We start from the raw sequence: 23,946 nt of genomic DNA on the forward strand, positions 1-23,946 counted from the left end.
ACATTCCTCTGTGACACCATGGATCATCTCAAAGCTTTAGGATGGTACTCACCATACAATGGGATAAATGGAAGTAAAAAAAGCATTTTCACTGATTAAAAAAAGCATTTGACCTGAGTCCTTGCCTCTGACATTTACCAGCTCTGTGACCTCTGTGAACGAATTTTTCAACCTTTCTTATTTAGCTTTCTCAATCCACCCAGCAAAAATTTCTCATCAGGGTCATAAATAGTCGTGATTCTCTTGAGCAACTAGTTGGGGTTTTTTTATTTCTTAAAACCCCTATAAACCAGCATACTGAGCGATTGTGTTGATTCGTGTTGGCTGCTGGAGACTTTAGATAAAAGTTGGCCCATCTCTAGCAAATGATACAATTTTATAGTATGCTCTTTGTATCTTAACCTCATTCCTGGCTCTATCTTACCTTCATATGCCTATTTTCTCGTTAGCTTGATTTTTCTTACCTATATTTAATTTATTTTCATGTCATGTTAATCTATGGAATCTGCCTTAAATTCTTCCTGGAATAACATAAGGTGCATTCAATAAAATAAATTACGCCTACTTCTCAGAGCTATTGTGATACATACAGTAGGTGTAAATTTTTTTTTTTACACTGAATCAAAGAATATTGGTTATAGCTGCTTTGAACTGTGGAAGGTTTAAATAGAGTTTGGTTTTGAAGGGAAGATAAAGTTTCAGAAGAGCATTTTGGCCCACTGCCAGGTATCTAGAAGTTTTCTGTAGTTTATATAAAGATAAATGAGTATATCTGGGAGATTCTTTTCCTTTCAGCCTTAAACATGGTAAAACACTCATGTTACTCATCAGTATGAATGCGTCCATCCATCTTATATGCAGCTCACAACGATTTTATGTTCACAAGGTCTTAGATATGTACTAATGGAGTTTTCTGATAAATGTAATGTGTCTTTGTAGAGAATATTTTATATGATAGTTTCTCCGGTTTAAATCATGTATTTAAATGAACTAGATCAAAGTCAATGGAATTAGATGTTTAGAATTTTTTTATAATTATGCTAAGGATTTATATTTAATAAGCCTTGAATTTGTAAAAGAAAAACCATGTTTAACTGGTATAAACTTCTCTATGAACTCAGAACTCAAATATGGTCACAGTATTTTTAAAATTAATCATTCAAACATCCATTTGCTGTATGAGCAGAAAGTTTTCTAAAAGCAACACAAGCATGAGTCAGTACTGGTTCTAATATGTACTACCACCTCATAGCCTCACAACCACATTTCCACTTTCACCATGGGCTTCTCTGCCATTATTTAAATTTTTTTAAAAAGTTCTTCCTTCTGAAAACCTCAGAGGTGTTCAGCCATCCTCTAAGCAAAGCTACATCTAAGCAACTGTTCCAGGAGATCTTATTCCCAGCCTTTATGAGGAGGGCTATTCTCAGCGACTTGAAGGAGAGTCACTCTTCTAAGGAGGATTTCCCAGTGATCTCCATGGTGTTTATATCTACCCCTCTTGGAGGTAATGTTTCCAAAGCAGCTTTCTGCCTTCTCCCTCTTAGGTGAGGTGGGAACAAACTGAATTTAATTTCCAGCAGCGTATTCTGCTATACATGTAACCAATCTCAAACGGAAGAGCAAGGTCTAGATGGTTTATATTGCAAGAGCCTTCATGTTTAAGATGAATGAATATAAACATGAGCAAGAGAATAAATGATGAATTTAATAAAATAAGTGTTGGTTGGGTGTGATAGAAATACAAAACCAGCTATTTCAACTAATGTGAAGGACTGGGAGATGTTTCAAATGATGAATCATATTCACAACTCAAGGGTTACTGGAATAGAAAATTTTCTCTTAATGTTCAGTATTTTTATTTATATAAATAGTGCTTCTGCCACACATACCACCCCCCCACCCCCACCCCCGCAAAAAAAAAAAAAAAAAAGAGAAAAGAAAGAAAAACAGCACTCCAGAACAGGAACATACAGTACCCAAAGTTGGGGGGAAAAGTTCTTTCTTTAGCACAGTATTGCATAAGGGGAGTAATCAGCTCTCAGCTTTTATAAGTTTGCTTGCAGAGTTTATAGAGCTACGGAATTGCCATGGAAATCGTAAAATGGAAGCCATGATTTACTATGTCTTAAACTTTTACTATGTCTTACTATGTCTTAAACTTTTGCTGGGAGTTGCTATAGTCAGAGTCATGCCCCATTCAGATAAGAACTCTATCCTAACCTAGATAATGAGCTGCTAGGCAAGGAATGGGTCTCTTTTTACATCAGTCTGTACTTGGTGCTCTAGTTGCATATTATTAACAAAGTTGCTTTTACCTATACCTGTCTATTATAGATGTTGTAATATAGCTCATTTGCTTTGAGATTAAGAATGCCTAATGATTTTCCCTCCCCTGAAAGCAAGCTTCTTGCTTCTTCTTCCAGTGTTTTAATTTTATTATTTTTTGTTTTATATTTGTTTTAAAATAATGTACATGAAAGCTATTCAAGAGAGGGATGGGAGAAGAAGACTGATTACATCAGAGCAAGTTATGTTTGGGTCGTTCTGCTCCAAGCGAGATGCATGTGCTCAGTGATTATTTTTGTGTATTACAGGCCTTTCGGGAAGACCTGGAATGCCTTATTCAAGAACAGATGAAGAAAGGCCACAATCCAACTGGATTACTAGCATTACAACAGATTGCAGATTACATCATGGCCAATTCTTTCTCGGGCTTTACTTCACCTCCCCTCAGTACGTCAGTTTCGTAAAGTTTAAAAGACAGTAATTTCATCTCTACTTTGTACACTGCACATTTCTAGCAGCATATTCTGATCTGGTTCAGTCCTTAAGTTTATAACATCTAATAGTTAGAGGAACATAGTGTTAGGATCTCTTACTTTTTCATACCAACCAGACATTTATTAGACTTTGTGAGGATTACAAAATAGTTATAAAGTGTGGTTCCTGCCCCAGATAAATGCATATTTGAATTGAGGAGACATACAGTGAATGCACAAAAGATTAAAACTGCAAGGTAACTGTAGAGGAAAAAATTACAAAGCAGCTGGTAAGAAATTGTCTAATGACCTTTTCTAAGTCATCTTGCTATGAGCTCAGAGTTGGAATTGATTATTGGCTGAAGTGGACTGAGAGAACTTTGTGGAAGAAGAGAGGCCTCAACTAACCAGACTTTAAAGGATGGAGCAGTTAGAACTTGGTGTAAAAGGGTTTAGGACATTTTATTCATTCAACAGTTCTTTAGTGAGAGCACCAATTTGGTGGACTGAACATTAAGGATACCAAGAATCATAAGGCATTGAGTCCAGGCACTTTACATCTCAGAGAGACATGCACAGAACTCACTGCTGTACCAGGGCAGGTACACAGAGTCCCAGACCATCAGGGACTTTTCTTTTCCTTCTCTTTCTTCCTTTGTTACTTCCTTTTTTTTCTTTTTGGTTAAAGATTTACAAACAGGAATTCAACGAATTCAAATACTTCGCAAATAGAGGAATGGTATGAAAAGAGACATGATGGTGGGAACGTGCAAGGTGAGGGTAGAACTCCTAAGTGGATCAGTATGTTGGGACATACATACGGGTTAAAGAATCTTTGAAAGAGTCCCAAAGTGAATTATAAGTGCTTGAACTAAAGTAGTGGTTGAGGGTAAAAGAAGGACGAGATCAGTGAGAAAGGCATAGCCAAGGAAGAGGAGAGAAGACTTAGCCACAGGTTTGAATGTGGTGATGTCGGGGGTGGCAGATGGATGGTGAGAAGAACGATGAGTTCCCAAATCACCCACTCTTCCAGCTTGGGAGAACCATTCTATCAGAATCAACAGGAAAGTTAAAATGTTGAGCTAGTTTTGTTCACTTTTTCTATAACGTAATCTGTCATGTGCCATGAATCCTTACAAGAGTCCATAAGGGATAAGAGGTCCACGATAGTACCACACAGGCCTGGAAAAGAAGTCTAGGAAAGAAGTGGGAAACGGTGTCCAGGAGAATGAAGACTGAGCGAAAGTTGAATTCATCAATTGGGTCATTAGAGATTAAGACTCATTTTTGTTGCTTGGTGAGGGCAGAAACCAGACTGCTGTTTGACTGCATTCTTAAATATTTTTTGTTTGAATAAAAGTCAAAAGAGGTATTAGAAAGGTACAATAGCTTTCTGTTGAGATCTTTTCATCATAAAATTAGCAATAACCTCAGTGTTAATAACGCTTTTACCATTGGGATCCTGTGACCATTTTTCCCCAGTGGTGTGAACCTGACTCCTTAACATCACAAGTACTAGATGAAACAGCAAGGCGATAGCTGATACGTATTTTTACTCTCAGTGTACTTCTCTGAAGGCAGATAAGCTAATGCAACATTGTGTGGGCTGATAAGTTTCAGATCATCATTTACAGGCTGGGACACTCTCGGACTCAGGCTGCTTCCTGGCAACTGATTTTCAGGTAAGGAATTATTTGACCTGAATCTTTCTCCACAATTTTTCCTCTTTTAGGTCTCGGCATGGTCACACCTATCAATGACCTTCCTGGGACAGATACATCCTCGTACATGAAGGGAGAAAAGCTTACTCGTTGTAAACTTGCCAGCCTATACAGACTTGCAGATTTGTTTGGATGGGCCCACCTGGCAAATACATATATCTCAGTGAGTCCTTCGTCTTTCAGTTCCTTTTTTTAAAATCCCAACTTAAAGGCAACTATACTCTCCTCACCTTTACTCAGAAGTCTGGTTTTCAGGCCTTATTCTCTGAACCTAGCACGCTGGACCACAACCTCATCCTGATATAAACCTTATGTTTAAGGGAGAGGCTGCAGTTACCCCAACGTTCTTCTCCATTTGTTATCTGTGTCGTTTCCTTAATTCAGACCAGTCGCAGAACCTATCCAGGAAGAAATCCTCCTGGCAGAATTTTCTCTCTCTGTGTTAATTATGTCTGAGAGTCAGTGATATTAAAAAATGCTTTAGGGCTTCCCTGGTGGCGCAGTGGTTGAGACCCCGCCTGCTGATGCAGGGGACACGGGTTCGTGCCCCGGTCCGGGAGGATCCCACATGCCGTGGAGCGGCTGGGCCTGTGAGCCATGGCCGCTGAGCCTGAGCGTCCGGAGCCTGTGCTCCTCAACGGGAGAGGCCACAACAGTGAGAGACCCGCGTACCGCAAAAAAAAAAAAAAAAAAAAAAAAAAAAAAATGCTTTAAAAAGCACTTGGGGCAGGGAAAATAGAGGGGGCCAGGGAAGTTTCCTCTCTCGTCTTTATTTTTTAAATATATTTTTCCCATTCATCATCATCTTGTTTTCATGTTGCCACACTTGGACACAAGACAATATTTGGAAGCAAAAAGTATGAAAATATTGTGTGATGAAAATGGCACAGATGTGAGGTGCAGTCTTCCTACAACTTTTCATCCCTTCCTCCAGCTATTCCTTGGCTTCCCCTTCCATTTCCACCTTAATTCGTTCCTAGGAAGAGAATCTATTCTCTTTCCTTTGCCCATTTCCCCTTAATTTCCATATTGCATTGGGTTGAACAATACTGGCATTCGTTTCTCCTGCGTGTAGCTGACCCTAAATAACCTTAGGACCCCCAAAATAACACTTTTAGGTAAGTCCAGTAAACGAGAAACTAATGTCAGAATTTTTTAGCAGTACTTGAGGGCTTGAGGGAAGAAAACTTTTCAAGGAAAGTTTCATGCTGCACAGCTTTAACTTCTGCTTTGTTTTTCCCCCCAGATATCTTACAGTTATTCATTGTAAATATATTCCTAGTCATGTTTACACTGCAAAATATGAACACCTCATAGTAAATCTGTATTGTTTTGTTTTGTTTTTCTTTTTCCCAGGTAAGAATAAGTAAGGAGCAAGACCACATAATAATAATTCCCAGAGGCCTGTCTTTTTCTGAAGCCACCGCCTCCAATTTGGTACAATTTTCATTCCTATGTTACTTTTTCTGTGCTTCCTTGTACTTTTCTGACAGATTTTAGCTTTTAATACAGGACAGAACAAGCAAAGGTATGGATGGAAGAACATTTACTAGTGAACAGGGAAGAATTTGGAAAGCTAATGTTGATTTTTAAGAAAAGCTTTAGCGTTCAAGAAAAACAGGGTAGTTGAAGAGCATAATAAATGAATTGGTCTAATCAGTTAACCTATTTATGTTTTTTAGAGAATCTTGATTTTTTTCACCCTGTATTCTCTGTAATTTGTTTTAAAAAAAAAACAAAAAAAACCCACACACAAATTCTGTATATTGTTTAGCTAGATTTAAACAAAGTTCAGTTGGTGTGAGTATGGGGTCTGACATTCTAGCATTTTATTTTTCCATGATTGTACCCCAAGCCACTGTCATTGGCCTCTAGAAGAGTAGGAACTACGTGGGTTCTGGTGCTGTAGTGTTAATTAGCAAATGAACATTTTCCAGCCAGTTCAGTAAATGCCAGACTTATCCAGACTTTCAGTGAAGAGCTTAAGTTATTCAGTTTCTTGGAAACTGTGCTTCTTGCTAAATGCTGAGTTTTGTTGCAGACTACCTGTTTTTGTAAATAAAATTTTATGGGAACAAAGCCACACCCATTCTTTTACAGTAGTTTGTGGCTGCTTTTATACTACCATGGCAGAGTTGAGTAGTTGCAACAGAGGCCCACAAAATCTAAAATATTTGCTATCTGGCTTTTGACAAAAAGTTTGCTACCCCCTGGTTTAGCTCATGAAACACAGGAAACTTTGATGCATGTGTGCCAGTTAACTGTGTCTTTCTGATTTTTCCAGGTGAAAGTCAATATAATAGGAGAAGTGGTTGATCAGGGAAGTACTAATTTGAAAATTGACCACACAGGCTTCAGTCCCCATGCCGCAATCTATTCAACACGTCCTGATGTTAAGTGTGTGATACACATCCATACCCTTGCAACGGCAGCTGTAAGTCACTGAAGGGCCAAAATCAACAATGACCCTGGGAAGTGTATTTTTTCATGGCTTTCCTTACATGATACTTTATAATCTTCATTCTTTCAGACCCCACCATTTGAAGTTATTTTCAAAGTATTAATCCTCTGCATACCCAGAAAGCAAAAGTCCCTTTGGAGTAAATGCTACTGTTCTAGGAAACAACTGGAGAGATAGCATTTGCATTTTGATCTCATCGGTTTAATAATGGGGTCATTGAGTTCTTTAGAGCAAGCCTTCTTTCCTAATATCTGGCACAGCATGTAAATTGAGTAGTATCCCTAAAAGGTCTTTTTTTTTTTCTCTTGAAGAAGTGAAGAACTGAAGTGGGAGGTGGGCTGGAATGGTGAACACAGTGAATAGGCCAGCGGTCCCTGAGCTGACTGAAGAATCCAGTTCCTATGAAGGTGTAGTTAGTAACTAAGTGTGTTATCTTGGCATGAACCCAACCAAATAGGTATCCTCCATGAAGTGCGGGATCCTTCCAATTTCTCAAGAGTCCCTGATCCTGGGAGATGTCGCCTATTATGACTACCAAGGGTCACTTGATGAACAGGAGGAGAGAATTCAACTGCAGAAAGTTCTGGGGCCAAGTTGTAAGGTATGTAGTAGAGTTTCTATCTAAGGAGCTATTTTTGTTGCCGTTACTGTTGATGAAAGCAGTGTGAGCTATGCCAGTTATTTAAAGTGATTGCTTTGGGATTCTATTTTAGGTGCTGGTACTCAGAAATCATGGTGTGGTTGCACTTGGAGAAACAGTTGAGGAGGCTTTTCATTACATTTTTAATGTGCAGATAGCCTGTGAGATTCAGGTAAGAAAAATTGTCTACCCCCCTCTCTCTCTTTTTTTTTTTTTTTTTTTTGCTTTGTTATTTGTTGTGTTGGGTATTGTGTTTACTTATTTCCAGAGTTCTGTCAGTTGGTGGCTTTTTGTTTTGTCTTTTAAGAGAAGTTCTGCTTCACTTGAGTAAAAAAGGGTCAACTGAGGTATCTCTTGAATTGAAAACAGGAGGAAAGAAAATTGAAATTCATATACAGACACACACACCGAATCTAAGTGCTGCATAAACATCATTTTCCTCATAATCCTACTTTTTAAGATGGTATAGTTGCACATTTCTCCATTTTCACCCTCTAGTGATGTGGTGCTAATTGAGAAAGGTGACTACCAGTTATCAAAATAGACCAGCTGTGTTGTGGCCACTTTTATAAAAAGTGTAAGAGCAGTGCCAGAAGTTTTATGAACTCATGCAGTTTCCGGCGATGCCACAGCCTCAGCCTCATTATTATAATGGATTACTTATTAACCACTTTTCCCCCAGAGAAGCTGAATGCATTTAATGGCCCTAATTTCGCCCTTTAAGAAAAATCAAGCAGATTCTCTTGAAGCAAATGGTAATAATCTGAATTTATTGGAAAGGCCGCAAAAAAGGGGGAAAAAACTTTTTCTACCAACTTGTCTTAACCACCTTTTTTTTTTTTTTTTGGTCACTCTTCTTCTCAAATGAGGCTATGAAAAGCTTAATAATATTGAGATAATGAGCTGACTTCTGCCTAAATATTCTTAAATTCACAGTATAGTGTTTATATTCCTTTAAAATTATAACTGTCAACAAAAGTATTAACTGGATTGCCATGGGAAAACTGCAAAGAAAGAACTTTAAAATTTGGCAAGAGAATTCAGTTTCTTGAAATATATTAAAAGGTATGGCTCTAAATGTGTTTTCCATCAGGGAGGGTCAGAGTCCTGGAAGGTATAGATAGATGGAAAAGATACTTCAGCTGCCTGCTTTCACAAGTGTATTTCTTTGTTGGCAGCCTGGAGGAAAGTGTTACAGATATTTGCTGAATCAACCTTATGCCTCTTTAAAAGTGAAATACTCATTCTAGTCTTTACAGTCCTGTGCCTCTATATTTTGCCATTGATTACAGGTGCGGGCATTAGCAGGGGCAGGTGGAGTAGACAATCTGCTTGTACTGGATCTTCAGAAGTATAAAGCTTCCACTCACACTGTGGCAGCATCTGGAGGAGGAGGAGTGAATATGGGTGCCCATCAGAAATGGAAGGTTGGCGAGATTGAGTTTGAAGGGCTGATGAGGACTCTGGACAATTTGGTAGGTGAAAAATTGAACATAACCTTGATTTCATGTTTCCAGATTCAAGAGCAGATGTTTCCATCTCCCTTTGGTTTTGGAACATGCTCCTTACTCCAGAGTGTGACCCCAAGAAGGAATTCAGTGTATTTTAAGAATCAGTGAAACATGCAACTGTTGTCTTATCTTAGTTATTAGCCTCTTGCACTAAGAGTCAGAAGGCAGATTGCCTTCAGACCCGGGAACAAATACTTATTAAATGAGCACTGAGATTTGGCCTCCAGAACACCAGTTTATATCTAGGAACATGTTTCTGGTGAGCAGTTTTGAAATTACCTTTGTCAGGAACAGTTGTGTGAGTGGAAATTGCTTTGTCAGCTGAAATCAGTTTTAACCAGATCTCGGTATTTGCTTAATTTTCAACTCTAGTGTTATGTGGAGGTTATATGGAGTTTGGAAGGATCTTCCCTTTATTTGTTTTTTGGTAAAAGGGTCTTATTGAATCATTTGTTTAAAGAATTAGACTCTAAATGCTGTGTTTGCTACAAGTTTGATAGCTTCAAATGTGGTTTTTCCCTCCCCTAGGGATATAGAACAGGCTATGCTTACAGGCATCCTCTCATTCGAGAAAAGCCTAGGCACAAGAGTGATGTGGAGATCCCAGCAACCGTGACTGCCTTTTCCTTTGAAGATGATACAGTGCCACTCTCTCCTCTCAAATACATGGCACAGAGGCAGCAGCGTGAAAAAACAAGATGGCTGAACTCACCAAATACCTACATGAAAGTGAATGTGCCTGAGGAGTCTCGGAATGGGGAGACCAGTCCCAGGACCAAAATCACAGTATGCCCCTACGTTACGTGGTTTGCCTTTACTAAATATTTTGCCTCGTTTACTGATGAATTGGATGGTCTATGTTGAAAATATTGGGGAAGTAGAATATAACGCTAACAATAATATCACTATAACTTATCAGGTAACCTTTGTGCGAGGCACTTTGTTCTAAGTGCCGTACATGAATTATCTCATTTACTTCTCCTAATATGGAAGGGATGCTGTTTTTCCCCTCCATTTTATAGATGAGAAAACGGAGGCACAGAGGGATTCACTAATCATTTATGAATGGTAGAATCAGGGTTTGAATGCAGGCAGTCTGACTCTGGAGCCCAGTGTTACCCATTGCATGATACTGCTTTGTAGTTTATATTGTACTTGTGAATCAGAACTATAAAAGTTATCAACACCTAACGGTGCCAGATTTTGTGAATTACTGCACATAGGCAAGATCTTGTAGATAAAGAAACAGGTTATCTTAAATTTTTCAGCATTTTGTCTCAGATTTGGTTTAATTTTGGAGTGCTTATCACTAAATATTCTATAGGTACTCAAAATTGGTTCATCCTATCATATAAATCAGTAGTATTCAATATGGAAATACCTAGGCATCAAAGTTTTTTATTTCCCCTAGTCTATATTGATTTCTTATCTCCTAGTAAAAGAACATAAGTTTCCCAGAATTAATTTTATTGACAGAAACTAGCGGCCAGTCATCATTAATCTTGATGAATATTAGCTTTCTTTAAGGGATATAACGGGAAAATGAGAAGAATTATTTAAGGCTTTTCCACCCCTGTGGTGCCATTACACTATAGATTACTACAAGATTATCCCCTTTGTGAAATGCTGGTCAGGGGCTTGGCCCATTCTGTCAGCCAAAAATAAAAATGATATCTGGAAAACTAAATCTTAGGAGATTTCTTGAGTCCTTTTTGATGACTTCTTAGCCATCATCACTTAAAACTTGAATGCAGGTGGCAACTCTGAATGTGAGTTAATGTGAGATCAAGCTCTATATACTTGAAATATTTTCACCAATATAGTTAAAATGCCAAAAGGAAAAAATTTAAATAGGCATAATTTAGTATTCATGTGAATAGTAATGACATTTGTTTGTTTTTAAGTGAATGCTGATTCTAACTAGTATGGGAGATACACTAATTGACCACTAAAAACTACTCAGTGAAATTCTTTAAAATATTAGCAGTGTATGCACCCAACCACTGGAGTCAATCAACAGTTGTCAAGAACCTACCATATTTCCTTAACACAAAGCTTCATTCTGGAAAATGTTTGATTCTTTAGTGGATGAAGGCAGAGGACTCTTCAAAAGTTAGTAGTGGAACACCTATCAAAATTGAAGATCCAAATCAGTTTGTTCCTTTAAACACAAACCCGAATGAGGTACTAGAGAAGAGAAATAAGGTAAGACATGGTTGATCTGTGACTAGACGAGGCCTTTTTATGCAGTTTTATGTTTAAATCACTGGTGACTGAATCTGATTAATGCTAAGCTTAGAGGTTTAAATACAGAAGAATTTGAAATTTAATTCTGTATAATTTTAGCTTGTATTGAATACCTCCAGTTCTGTTCTAGTTTCTGGTGAGCGGGCTATACGGGGAAGAAGTATTAGACATATTTCTGCTGTATTAGTGAAAAATGTAGTCCTCTAACAATGTAAGACAATAGGAAATCACACATCAAGAAGAGTGGAGATTAATGTGAGTTGTTATGATGGTAAAAGAGGGCTTTGTGGAGGTGGGAATTAAAGAGGCTCTTACCCTGGGGTGGTCAAATAGTAAGCCAAAGGTCACCTGCAGAGTTGCCCCCAAGAACTTGTTACTGTGTTTCAATTCAGATTCGAGAACAAAATCGATATGACTTGAAAACAGCAGGACCACAATCTCAGTTGCTTGCTGGAATTGTTGTGGATAAGCCTCCTTCTGTAAGTCCATAAAGCAATATGATCTTTGTTTTCACGTTAATTTATTTGCTTTTTAAATATGAATATCTGTCTTTACTAAAGTTAATATAAACACAAGTTAGAAAGTCAAATAATCCACAAGACTTAAAATGTCACCTTCAATTCCCAACTTCTAGGAGCAAGGACTTTATTCTAGCATACACTTTTGGTTCTAAAGAGCATCTTTATTCTGCTTTTTCTTGGTTTATCAGTTTTAGTCGTCAACTGTATTTCATCAAATCTATTTCATCAACTATGAGAAGTACCATTATTTTATGTATCACTGAAAGAGAAAAAAACCTAATTATAAGATGAATGCCAATTTCAGGATCAGAAAATGTGGGAGAAAAGTGCATCTTAGAATTAATGAAAGACAGTAGTGACTTCTTTTGTGGACTATGAGGATCTAGCCTGTTTACACAAGGCTTCCCTTTTTCATTCACCCAGTAAGGTTGTACCACAATGTTTTGTCTAGTCAGCTTTCAGTGTTTATATTTTTAAACGCTTACTGCTGAGCCAGGTAGTATCCCATGATGACATTTCCTTTCTTATACAACTTTTCTCCCCTTGGAGAAAAAGTTGCCTCCTTTTTTCATTGGCTTAGTACTTAGGATACATTGGGCTTAGTTCTTCCCAAACTTTTCTTAATAGTATTTTCCATAGGGTCAGGGGTAACAGGTAATCTCTCAGTTCTAGCCCTTTGTCATTGTTATTCTGGTCCGGATCTGGACTAGGTGCTCTTCAGGCCAGAGGTACAGGCCCATCCTGAGGATTCCTGTGCTTCTCACCATGTAGTCCTGTTTCCTGCATCATATGTCTCCTACTTAAGAAAGGAGACTCCTTTCTTACTCCTTTATCATTGAGCGCATCCTCTAATGGCTTTCTGGGAAAGGATACATAGGAGGTAACAGTCTGAAAACCTGTATTCTACCTTCAAATGTGCATGTAATGGATACAGAATTCTAGTTTACAAATAAAATGAAAAGCATCACCATATTATCCCCTAGCTCCATATCATTGTTAAGAAGTAGGAGAGTATTGTGATTCGTGTACCTTTGTGTAGGCTTTTTTTTTTTAAGACCCTTTCTATATTCCTGCTGTTCTGAAATTTTATGATGGTGTGCTTTGTAGTAATTTCTATTTAGTCTCCACTTTTAGCACGTAGTAACCCTTTTCAATCTGCAAAGTCATGTCCTGGGAATTTTTTAAAATATTTCTTCAGTAAGTAGTCCTTTTCCCTTCAATTTCTTTTTCTGTCAGGATATATATGCTGTTAGTTGGATCTCTTTGACTAAGCCTCTGATTTTTTTCTTTCCTATTTTATATCTCTTTGTCTTTTAATCCTACTTTCTGGGAGATTTGCTTGACTTTATTTTCTAAGCCTTCTATTTAATTTTCTATTTTGATTTTTTTTTTTTTTACTTTTTAAGACTTCTTATTCCCTGAATGTTCCTTTTTTTTTTTTTTTTTTTAAATAACATCCTGGTCTTTCTGGATACAGTATTTTCTCTTATTGCTCTAAGGGAATCAATTTTAAATTTTCTTCAGCTGCCTTTATTGTCTGTTTCTTCTGAGTTCCCTTTTTCTTTTTAATTGTGGTTTCCTCCATGTTGGAAACTTTCCTCAAGTGTCTGGAAATCCGTGGTAGTCTGTCTGTATTTAAGAATGAGACACTGAAAGCCAGTCAGAAGCTTCAGGTGGGTGCAGAGCTTGGGAACTGGCGAGCTCCACTGTAGGGTGACTGGATGTGGACCAGGTTGATTCTTTCAGAAATGCCCAGATGTTAGTATCTGTAGTTGTTTTATCTGGGGTCATTTAATTTATCCAGAGAATTCTCTAGTCTCTTGCCAGTCTCCCACCATCATCCTGGGAACCCTCAGCTATGTTTTGTGTCCCCTAATCAGTTGTTCTGAAGAATAAGCCTCTGATCTTCTGCAGAGATGAGAGAGAAGTAAATGCTCAGCTGTGTGGAACAGGAAAGGGGACCTGAGAATCTGTCTGTTCCTTATTTACACTTCTAACTTGTCCCCACTTTTCAGCTTTTCTTCACCGCACCTTCTGTGATACCTGAGCCTTACCAGGCCTCCACAGGGCAAATGAGCAGGTTTCTCCTTTGCAAGGCGAAGGCTTCAACTTTCTCAGCTCTTCCACCCATTCTTCCACCTGCTTTCCATCTTCCAACAATGTGTTACGACTTCTCATCCTCTGTTGGCTCATCTTCCATTCTTTTGTCCTTAAAAGTTTATACTTTTTTGTGGTTGTTCCTTTACTATCATTTTAGTGGGGTTTTGGGAGGAATTTTTTTAAATGCATGGGTTCAATCTGCCAGGTTTAGCTGTAAGTCTCATTAATTTCTTTTCTAGAGCAAATAGGTACAAGTTTATTTTCATAGCAAATTTAAAGTTCTTTTGGTACAGTTTCATTTTTCTAAGACTTTCTTCAAAGACTTTTTGAAATTCTTCATTTTTAAGATATTTCTTAGTTATATGAAGCTTTCTAGAACTTGGCTTAGTTTTTTTTTCAGAGTTATTAAAATTGACCTATGCAGGCTTATTGAGGAAACATCACTGGCAATTTTAGTCTATTGGATCAGTAGTCTAAAAGCATTAATCTGATATGAATATTTTAAACAAAGCATGTTACTTTATCATTTCTTATGATTGTTGTGAGGTGGGGTGTCACAAACATCATATATACATTTAAGTGTGTGTATGAAGTTGTGTATATATGTAAATATATATAAATAAATATATAGATATAAGTAAAGCTCTTGGTAACAAGTCAGTGCTTTTCTTTGCAAGACCATGCAGTTTGAAGAAGACGATCATGCCCCACCAGCTCCTCCCAACCCCTTCAGTCATCTCACAGAAGGAGAACTTGAAGAGTATAAGAAGGCAATTGAACGTAAACAGCAAGGACTGGAAGGTTAGTTCGTTTTGAGATTGAGCCCAAGATAACCACACTGCTAACAGCCTCTTGAGGTGGATGACAGAGGGCAGTCAGGGTTTTTTTTTTTAATGTTCCTTTTACAATCAGTTGTTCCATATCCTCTCTCCCAGTCCTTACTTGAGTATAAGTAGGACTGAAATGCAAATAGCTACCACACACCATCTATGTTAACGTGTAGAGAAGACTGTTTTCCTCAGAAAACAATCTGATTGCTAGCAAAACGTCTTCTATAGTAAAGTGAAATCCCCGGATGAGTAAAGAATCACTAGCTAGAGTAAATGTAGATACATTAATAGATTTAAACATTCAGAATATGTGGCTTTTTAAAAAAACTTTCTATTTTGACATAATTATAGATTAACAAGTATGTGGCTTTAATGCTTTGTAAAATCTCTATTGTTACTGGATGTCTCAAGATGTCAATATTTAATTTCAAAATCAAAATATAAAACAAACTGCTAGAATTTTTATGTGACTTTCCTTAAGTACATGGGCACTCTAGTGAGGTTGCTTTTATCTGACTTCAGAACCCTAAGCAAGGGTTGTATTTTAGAATTGTTCATGAAAATGCCAATTGAATATTAGCTCCCTTTTTCTCAAGAATAAGAGATTCTTTGTAGCAAGCATTCTCAATCTTGGGTCTTTGGATAAGCTTTAGACAGTCCATGAGCCATCTGAAAAATATATGCTTAATTTTGTGCAATACAGATTTGAGGAAGGCAAGGGTGCAAGGTGGAGGGCAAGAAGTCTGTAACCCCAAAAGAGGGTAAGAGCCTCTGCTTTAGAGCATCTTCAATATACAGTTGAAATTTTTATGCAAAACAGAACCAATAGTTAAAGAATCTTTGTCCCAGTTAGATATCATGTAGAAAGAACTAATGACATCTGGATCATCCAGGGAACAGTTTTTATAAGTGTGTTAGTGTCTTTGTCACAAAAGGAAGTCATCCTGACTCATTAATGTAATTACACTAAATGTTAGGTGATACTATTCAACTTGTTTATTCTAACATAAGGTTGGAAACTTTCTCTGTTTTTGTATTTTGTAAAATGTCCCTCTTTAATCTCTTATTTTTTGAAAGCCTAAAGATGCCAGGTAACAAATACGCACAATAGAACCATCACCTTTTATATATAACTTTATAGTTTCTTCCACATTCATTATGACCTGAATTGGCTCACTAATATTGCTGACAGGAATCACTAATTGGATATTGCTCAAAAATTCAGTGAGGCATTCTGCCTCATTAATGTAGCATCATTGGTGAAGCTTTCATATTTCTTTTCATTTGGCTGCTCAATGTATTTTGATTTTCTAACACTCTAGCAAAAGTTAAATGCATACATATTATTTGCCTGGGCTTCCAGTAGCCATGCTTCCTTAAAGCATGTATATAAAATTACCAGTAGCAGCCAGAAATGTTAACACATTAACCTCCTCTTACTGCATAGTTATCGATATGTGAGATAACTGTTAGCATGCTCAGCTCATTGCTGAAGAGCTTATCATCCCTGTGTATTGCAGGTATTTGATGTATGCACTAACCTCCCTGAAATCTTATGCTTCTTTGTTTTGCATGGCTTTTAACTAAACTCTTATCCAACAGATGCTGAGCAGGAATTACTCTCAGATGACGCTTCATCTGTTTCACAAATTCAGTCTCAAACTCAGTCACCGCAAAATATCCCTGAAAAATTAGAAGGTATTCAATGTAATTTCCCATAGCCTTCACCGACTTAATCTTTAGAGTCTGTCCCTCTGTCATTTGTCTTCATATAAAGAAATTGAACACCTGATACAGTAAGTTTACCATGGATTTTACTTAAAGCTCCCAATAATTTTATATTTTTTATTAAATGGGGTGCTACTTTTGTTCAACATTTATACTGACTTACCTTAACCTGGATATTGGCAATTCTTAAGAATTTGTGAAATTAAAATTGGTTTGTCATATGTCTTCCAAACAGAAGCATGAAATCTTTTTCAATTTTGATTGCCCAGTGACCCCAAAGTTAAAGAAAAATATATGTATGTTGTCTTCCTCATTTATACTGACTTGCTTTACAATGAAACTATCAAGTCATCAAACTGGACTTATCCAGCCTTCATTCTTTGGTCTAACAACTTTCCTCTTTATACCGCTTAAGAGCATTAGCTTTATGCTAATAGACCCATAGTCTATTAAAATAATGATCTATCTTTATTGGAATTAAAGTACATTGCTTAAACATTTCAGTTTTGTAAAATAAAGCAAGGATGTTGACTATATAAAATTAAAAAATCCTCCCCTTTTGTAGAAAACCATGAGCTGTTTTCCAAGAGCTTCATCTCCATGGACATGCCTGTCCTGATAGTGAACGGCAAGGATGACGTGCATGGGGTTGAAGACGAGCTTGCTGAGCGAGTGAGCAGGTTAACTACAAGCACCACCATAGAAAACATCGAGATTACCATTAAGTCTCCAGAAAAAATTGAAGAAGTCCTGTCACCTGAAGGCTCACCTTCAAAATCACCATCCAAGAAAAAGAAGAAATTCCGCACTCCTTCTTTTCTGAAAAAGAACAAAAAAAAGGAGAAAGTTGAAGCCTAAATAAAGTCTTTTTGTAATTATTATTATTACAATGTGACGTTGCACATTTAAAAACCACATTTAAGTTGATCATTAATATGCAGTGGTAGATCAGATTGGGGGTATGTAGCAAACTGGACTTTAAGAACTGGAAAGAGGTTTTACTAAAAGAAAAACATATTATGAAAAACACTTTCAAATTCATCTCTCATTTTGTATGTCCAAAAGTTTTGAATTTTTAAACAATTGCTAGTTTTGATTAGCTCTGCCCTCATGAAGTATTGTTATAATCACCACAAACAGATATCTGTCTGAATTACTTCAGGCCTTCTACATAATATCTGTTGGAAAGAAATTACCAGTGAACAAGTGAGAGAATTTTTGTTTCTCAAAACCTGCTTCACTTGGTAAGCAGATTATAGTTTTTTATCTTGATTATTGACTGTCCCTTTTGGGTTCCCATTGTTAAAATGGGCATTAACAGAATGCTTTAAAAGCTTCTAAGATAAGAATCTATAGCATTAGTATACACTGGCACATAATTGTTTTTTTAAATTTAAGAAAAGATTCATTTGGAATTTTATTCATAGTATAAAATTTCCTCACCTAAAGTAACTTTGTTTGCAAAAAAAACATGTCATTTTAGTAAACTATAATTTTTGAAAAATTCCTTTTTTATTAGTTTAGAAAGCCCCTTATTTTTCAACAAAGGGGATTTTATACACATAATATGGGTTATTTAGTTTAACTCTGGCAAAAACGATTTTTGTATGTTGAGATGTTTGTATACCATTCAGTATAAAAGTGTCTGAGCATATTAGCCAATCATTTAACAGTAGAGCACATTTGAGGCTGCTTGGTACTAAGTATACTTAAATATAATTAAAGAATCCAGGGACTTGGTATCAAAAGGGGATTAGAGCATTTAAAGGCATAACAGGATTCATATTTGAACCTTATAATGTATTTTTCTCTTAGTATCACTAATGAATGAAGAAGCCCTCATAAGGTAACCAAACAGAAAGGAAAAGAATGAGAGAGAAAGTGAAAAATGAAGGGAACAAGAGAGGTGTCATGAGAAGAATTCTAGTTCGATAATGATTCATAGTCATGATAGGATTTGAAGTGTCATTTATTTAATGCATGTCCCAAATTTCTAAAATTCTGCTTCTCTGCCAAAATTATTGTATTTCTTAGTTGATATTTGAGTTTTAAAAAGGGTCAGATCCTCCTTTTAACTTGTGTATCTTCAGAAGGCAGCACAAGAAGAAATCAGTGGGTCTAATCCCACCCCCACCGTGAGAGAACTACCACTTCTTAATTTTTACCAATTTTTCTTATCTTTTCAGTTAACTTTCTTTCTAATGTAAATACAAATTTAAACCTAGGCTTAATATAGTTATTTTTTCCCTTTCACCCAAGTCATGTCACAAATCAATGTAAAATCAATGATCCAACATAGTCAGTGGGTAAAAATAATCCAAAGTATTTCTGAAGGGTGAGTTGGCGTGTAAAAAATTACACTGATGATAGTGTGCTCTGGGGCTGGTTCTGTTTGACTGTGAGTGTATGATGATGCAAAGTTGAAATGGAGCCTGGAAAGTTCATTCTAGATCTCACTAACTACTGGAATCAGTGTTTTAATCTTAGTGGAAACTTTCAGTTGCTTAATTCTGTATTTGAGGATTCTTTTATGTTCTACATCATTTATGTTGTATTACAATGTATGTAGAAACAGTAACCTGTGAACTATGCTTTTCCATAACTTTTTAAAAATATATATAAAATGAATGCAATGTGCATAAATATTTTTTAAATGCAACAGTGAACTATTTGCACCTTTTGCTAATGCCTCTATTTACTTGCTTTGGCATAAAGAATGAGCCAGTGAACCTCTGTGTCATGTGGAAAATGTATAAATGTTATCTGATATTGCTCTTAGATGTAATGCTAATTAATGTAAAATCACAAATAAACAGTATTTTAAATAGATGGACTTGGTATCAAGAGCTTTCAGTTCAAGGGTGGTTACTTATCCTGAATTACTTTGTGGACTGTTGAGTTTTGTACTGCAGTGAGATTTTGAGTAAGACTGACACTTCTGAATAAGGAATGTCCTAATACATTTATTTTCAAATTAGTTGAAAATCAACTATATAAAACCCTTCTTGTTTCAGCTCATTTTGGAGGAAATATTCCCCAAGTTACCTACTTTTTTTTCTTGATAGGATATGGCAACCTTAACTATTTCTCTGACATCTAGAGATCTTTGAAGGACTTAGGATTCTGATTCTCAGTCTCAGAATCTATGGATGTAGAATAGAAAATGTTGCAGAATATGTGTTGAGTTTATAGATTAAGGATTCTGATTCTCAGTCTCAGAATCTATGGATGTAGAATAGAAAATGTTGCAGAATATGTGTTGAGTTTATAGATTACTTCTCTTTGATTTTTATTTATGTAACAATGTAACAATAAAGAAGATAGTAGAGAGAATAGAAAGGTTACAATTCCACTACATTAACATTCAACAAAATATTTCACTCCCTTCTAGCTCTTATTCAGCTATGTATGTATTTCCTGTGTACTGGTTATCATGGGGTGAGTGTAATTTTATTCAAGATTTTTTTTCTACTTAAACATAGCATAATCTGTCCTAGAAGATTTTCAAACCAAATCCCTCATATGAGTGATTTCTTGTGATTTTTTTCTACCACTTTGTCCTAAAAATAGAGTGCAAGAGGGGAAATCATGTTAATTGAGGGTTCTGGTTGATTGAAGTTTTTACTATAATTACCCATTATAAAAATGAAGGGTTTGGGCAGAGGATAGATTCATAGTCTTGGGCATATTTAAGTATTACTTTGGCTTGTAAATAATCCTTTGGCGAAAAACTGCTGTTTTAGAAAGATGCTCATTTCAAAATTCCCTTTCATAAAGCAACAAAGGCAATTATCTTCAGTTCTCACTTGAGAGTCCATATAGCATGAAAGGTAATGTTGCCTGTGCCTTTTCCTCTATTGATTAGTATTTTCATTCAGCAGGGAATAAAGAGAACCAAATGGATCAAGTTGTGACAGCATTGGTTTTTCTTAACATCAGCATTTTTTTTTTTTTTTTGACACAGGCAGAAAACACATAAAGGCAAGTGGGTTATTTTTCAAACTCCAGGGTGAAGTATATACATCAAAGTTGCAATCTAGACCAAACTAGGATTTTAAAAAGAACAATCTTCTTTGTAGCCACTAGAGGGTGGAATAGACCTAACAATCCTGTATGTTTGTAGTCCTTGAACTTAACTTCCCTTTTCTTAATTGCTAGGCGCCACCATGTTTGTTGTGAAATACCCAGAACTTAGAAGACTTTGTTGCTTATCATTCTCCTCTCTAGACTGTTCTCAACCTAGTTGTCTCAGCAGGTCCCATTTCACCAATACCAATACCACCAGCAGGGACTCAGTGCCTCTGGAGAGCACATTGAAAATTGTTGAGGTGTGGTCTCAGAAAGAAACCACGGTAGAATATAACTCCTCGGAGGAGTTTTCGTGCCTGTGAGTGGTAATATAATGCCTGCTTCAATAACTGACATTTTTGCAGGAGATAACTGATAATATCTGTCATTTTTTGATGCCTTCTGTTTATCAAAGATTATGCTAAATACTTTTCATGTATTACCTCATTTGGCCTTCCCAACATCCTAAGAAAGTAGATGATATTCTCATTTTGTAGATAGAGACTAAGGCTTGCAGAAAACTAAAAGGGGGCGCTAGTATTTCACTCAGAGATTCAGATTTCTAAAACTGCTAGTGCCAGACCCTATGTGCCTCCAATGTACGTTTTCTGGGGGGAGAGGCAGTTTACTTAATGTGGACTATAAGTCCAGCCATGGTGAATTCATGTTTTGATATAAGATGGGATATAGATTTGGGATAAAACATTAACTTTTGATTTGGAAGACTTTTTTTTAACAAATTACCCCAAGAATGAAGAAATTGATGAATACCTGGAAAGTGGGAACAACCTGCGGTAACATGATCCTTTAGGATAAAGAACCAACTCTTGAACCTTCACCATAATACCTGGAAGATAAGATATCTACACTTTTGCTTAAGATGCAAAAAAGGCTTGGGGAGATGCTCTTTATCTTTGCTTTTTTTTTTTAATTTCCAATGTTGGGATCAAGGAGAGACATTCTAAGGAAAGTTATTTTAAAAACCTGAAAAGGCTGCTTAATCTAGTTACAGAAGCAGTTTTAAAGATAAGAAATATACTGTACCTACGTACAATTTTATTTAAATGAACATACTTGGAGATGATCTTTCTTGGAGAAAAATCTAGTGTACATGCTGGAGATCAGAACAAGGATAAGCAAGCCTTTGGGAGAAATCTGGATAGAAAAAACAATTCGCAAATTCAGTAGTTTTCAAAGAGATTTCATTTCTAAGAGATGACCATTAGGGGGCAATCCTGGGTCTATATTTAGCTTTAGTTAATTGAGGGAAATTCCTTCAAAATATCTATGAGCTTGGATTTGCAACTTTTTTCTGATTATGCATTACTAGATGCAGAATAAGGTTGAGGAAAGTTTATAAATACCAAATTACTTCATTCATGCCTTACAGCCTAGTTATCTTGTTCTGACTTAGGAAGAATCAGTCCTCCAGAGAAGCTGTGCTTGCCTGACTTACAGTTCAGAGATGGCTTAGCCAGGATTCAAGCAAAGGTCTTCAAGTCTGCGTCTCACACTTGTCTGCTATGCTACAGTCCCCCTCGGAAGCCCATTGGATCGTAACCTAGGAACAGATACACAGTTATCTAAAGTTCCCTGCAAATTAATGTTTAGAACTTTATTATGGGAATAGTTAAGAGAAACATTGCAGAATGGAGCCTGTATATTATTTATCAATAATTGTTTTTCCTAAAATTTCAAGTCTGTTAGATGCTCTGATAGAACAGTCTTCTATGTTTCCCCTCAAGACGATGTTTTCTTTAGTGCTACAGCCTGTAATATTTTAAATGCCATTTATACCTTAAATGACAAACTGATACCTTTAGATATTCCTTCCATATCAAAAAATGTTATATGTCTTATCTAGCTGATAGATGGATATGTCTCCAGTCAACAATTATTTTTAAGGCCTATATAATTTCTGGTTGGTTAAGTCTTGATATTGAAGCAATGGTGAAGGTAATTGATTAAGCTAGCTTTTGTTTTACTCCTGCACAAACTACTTTAGGTTTTGTCATTCTCAGGCCAGCATCGACCTTGCTTATAATAGTAAAAAAAAAAAAAAAAATCCTTATTTTCAGTCCCAGGTAACTCCTGTCACTAGAAAAAATACTAGTTCCTCACTAAACTCTATACCTTAAAATTAATAGCATTGATTTTATTAATCCAATTTGGATGTTCACTGAAGAATATCAGATTTCTAAGAAATCATTCAGTCTCTTGCCTTCTGAGACAGACCGCATTCTGCCTGTGGAATGTGTATCTCTCTAAATAAACTTGCTTTCGCACACACACACAAAAAAATAATAAATTTCTAAGAAATGATTCTAATTTTTTTAATATGCTTTTGAAATAACAATATGTAGCACAAAATCTTATAGACAAGATTTTTCCTCATTATTTGTCTACTTATATTAGACTGTTCCTCGAAAGGCCAGTAAGTATGTGAGCCCTATGGAAGGACCAATTTGTTGTGTTAATTATTGGACTTCTTAGACCAAAGAATGTCCTATCGGGTTGATATTTAGACTTGAGATTTTTAGAGAAAAAACTTGGATTTCCCAAAGCAGTAATATCCTAACCGATGGGGATGGAAATGAGGAAGTGGTTTGGTTATAAGAGGTAGACTGTTCTGTGGATTTCCCACTGGTCCTCTTGACTTAAAAGATATTTTCTGGGTCAAAAAAAAAAGTGGTAGTGACAGTCCCAGCCTGGACCTGGAGCTGCAGTGCTGCTAGACGCCTTTCAACGATTGCCAGACTAGCATGTGTCCTTCCTTAATGTAAGGGCACTTTCTTTCATAAGCAGGATCTAAACTAATTGTTTTTTCCACAAGCAATAACTTCTGAAGATTCTTACTGAGCAGGAGCTCTGGAGGAAGTCGTTGCTGCACTCTATAACTCAGCCCTTTCCTGTTGAGTAATGCTCTAGGGGCTGGATTTCAGTGGGGACTGGTTTGGTAGACTTTGACTTCAGAGTAGATGACCTCCTCAGTTTTATGAGACAACATGGAGATACAGCCAACTTGCTGGCAGGCACAGGCCTACTCTTCCAAAGGTGTTTACTGGACTAACAAGTTAAGGTTAAACATTACTTCCTACCTGATTTCTATTTTGGAAATGTTGGCTTCAATTGTTTCAACTGAAATAAAGGTCATTTGAGGCTATTCAGACAACCAAAAATGTATTCCAAATATCTACTGGGCCTCGGTGCTGAGAGGAAGATGGGGAGAGGGAGGGGTGAGGCTCCCACTGCATCTGGATGTTTGGCTGTATTAAGCCCTTTAAAATATGTTGTGTGGTAATTGAGATGTTTCCTTTTTAAAATATCTTTTAAGTAATTTTATATTGTAGAACCATG

General features: G+C 36.6%; 1 protein-coding gene across 3 annotated transcripts in view; it reads left to right on the forward strand.

Annotated features, from left to right (window-relative positions):
• The window catches only part of ADD3 (adducin 3), a 125,090-nt gene extending 105,740 nt beyond the window's left edge, over nucleotides 1-19,350 (forward strand). For all 3 annotated transcript variants that reach the window (XM_082631746.1, XM_082631745.1, XM_082631747.1), the window contains exons 3-14: nucleotides 2,598-2,736; nucleotides 4,495-4,646; nucleotides 5,840-5,920; nucleotides 6,768-6,917; nucleotides 7,402-7,545; nucleotides 7,658-7,756; nucleotides 8,877-9,059; nucleotides 9,624-9,881; nucleotides 11,181-11,300; nucleotides 11,735-11,821; nucleotides 14,641-14,764; nucleotides 17,087-19,350. In XM_082631746.1, the coding sequence (XP_082487872.1) occupies nucleotides 2,598-2,736; nucleotides 4,495-4,646; nucleotides 5,840-5,920; nucleotides 6,768-6,917; nucleotides 7,402-7,545; nucleotides 7,658-7,756; nucleotides 8,877-9,059; nucleotides 9,624-9,881; nucleotides 11,181-11,300; nucleotides 11,735-11,821; nucleotides 14,641-14,764; nucleotides 17,087-17,379 (1,830 nt within the window). In that variant the 3' untranslated portion in view covers nucleotides 17,380-19,350. The remainder of the gene's footprint in view (nucleotides 1-2,597; nucleotides 2,737-4,494; nucleotides 4,647-5,839; nucleotides 5,921-6,767; nucleotides 6,918-7,401; nucleotides 7,546-7,657; nucleotides 7,757-8,876; nucleotides 9,060-9,623; nucleotides 9,882-11,180; nucleotides 11,301-11,734; nucleotides 11,822-14,640; nucleotides 14,765-17,086) is intronic.
• Nucleotides 19,351-23,946: the final 4,596 nt, after the last annotated feature.

This window comes from Mesoplodon mirus, assembly GCF_964341445.2.
Source record: "Mesoplodon mirus genome assembly, chromosome: 2".
NCBI classification, from domain to species: domain Eukaryota; kingdom Metazoa; phylum Chordata; class Mammalia; order Artiodactyla; family Ziphiidae; genus Mesoplodon; species Mesoplodon mirus.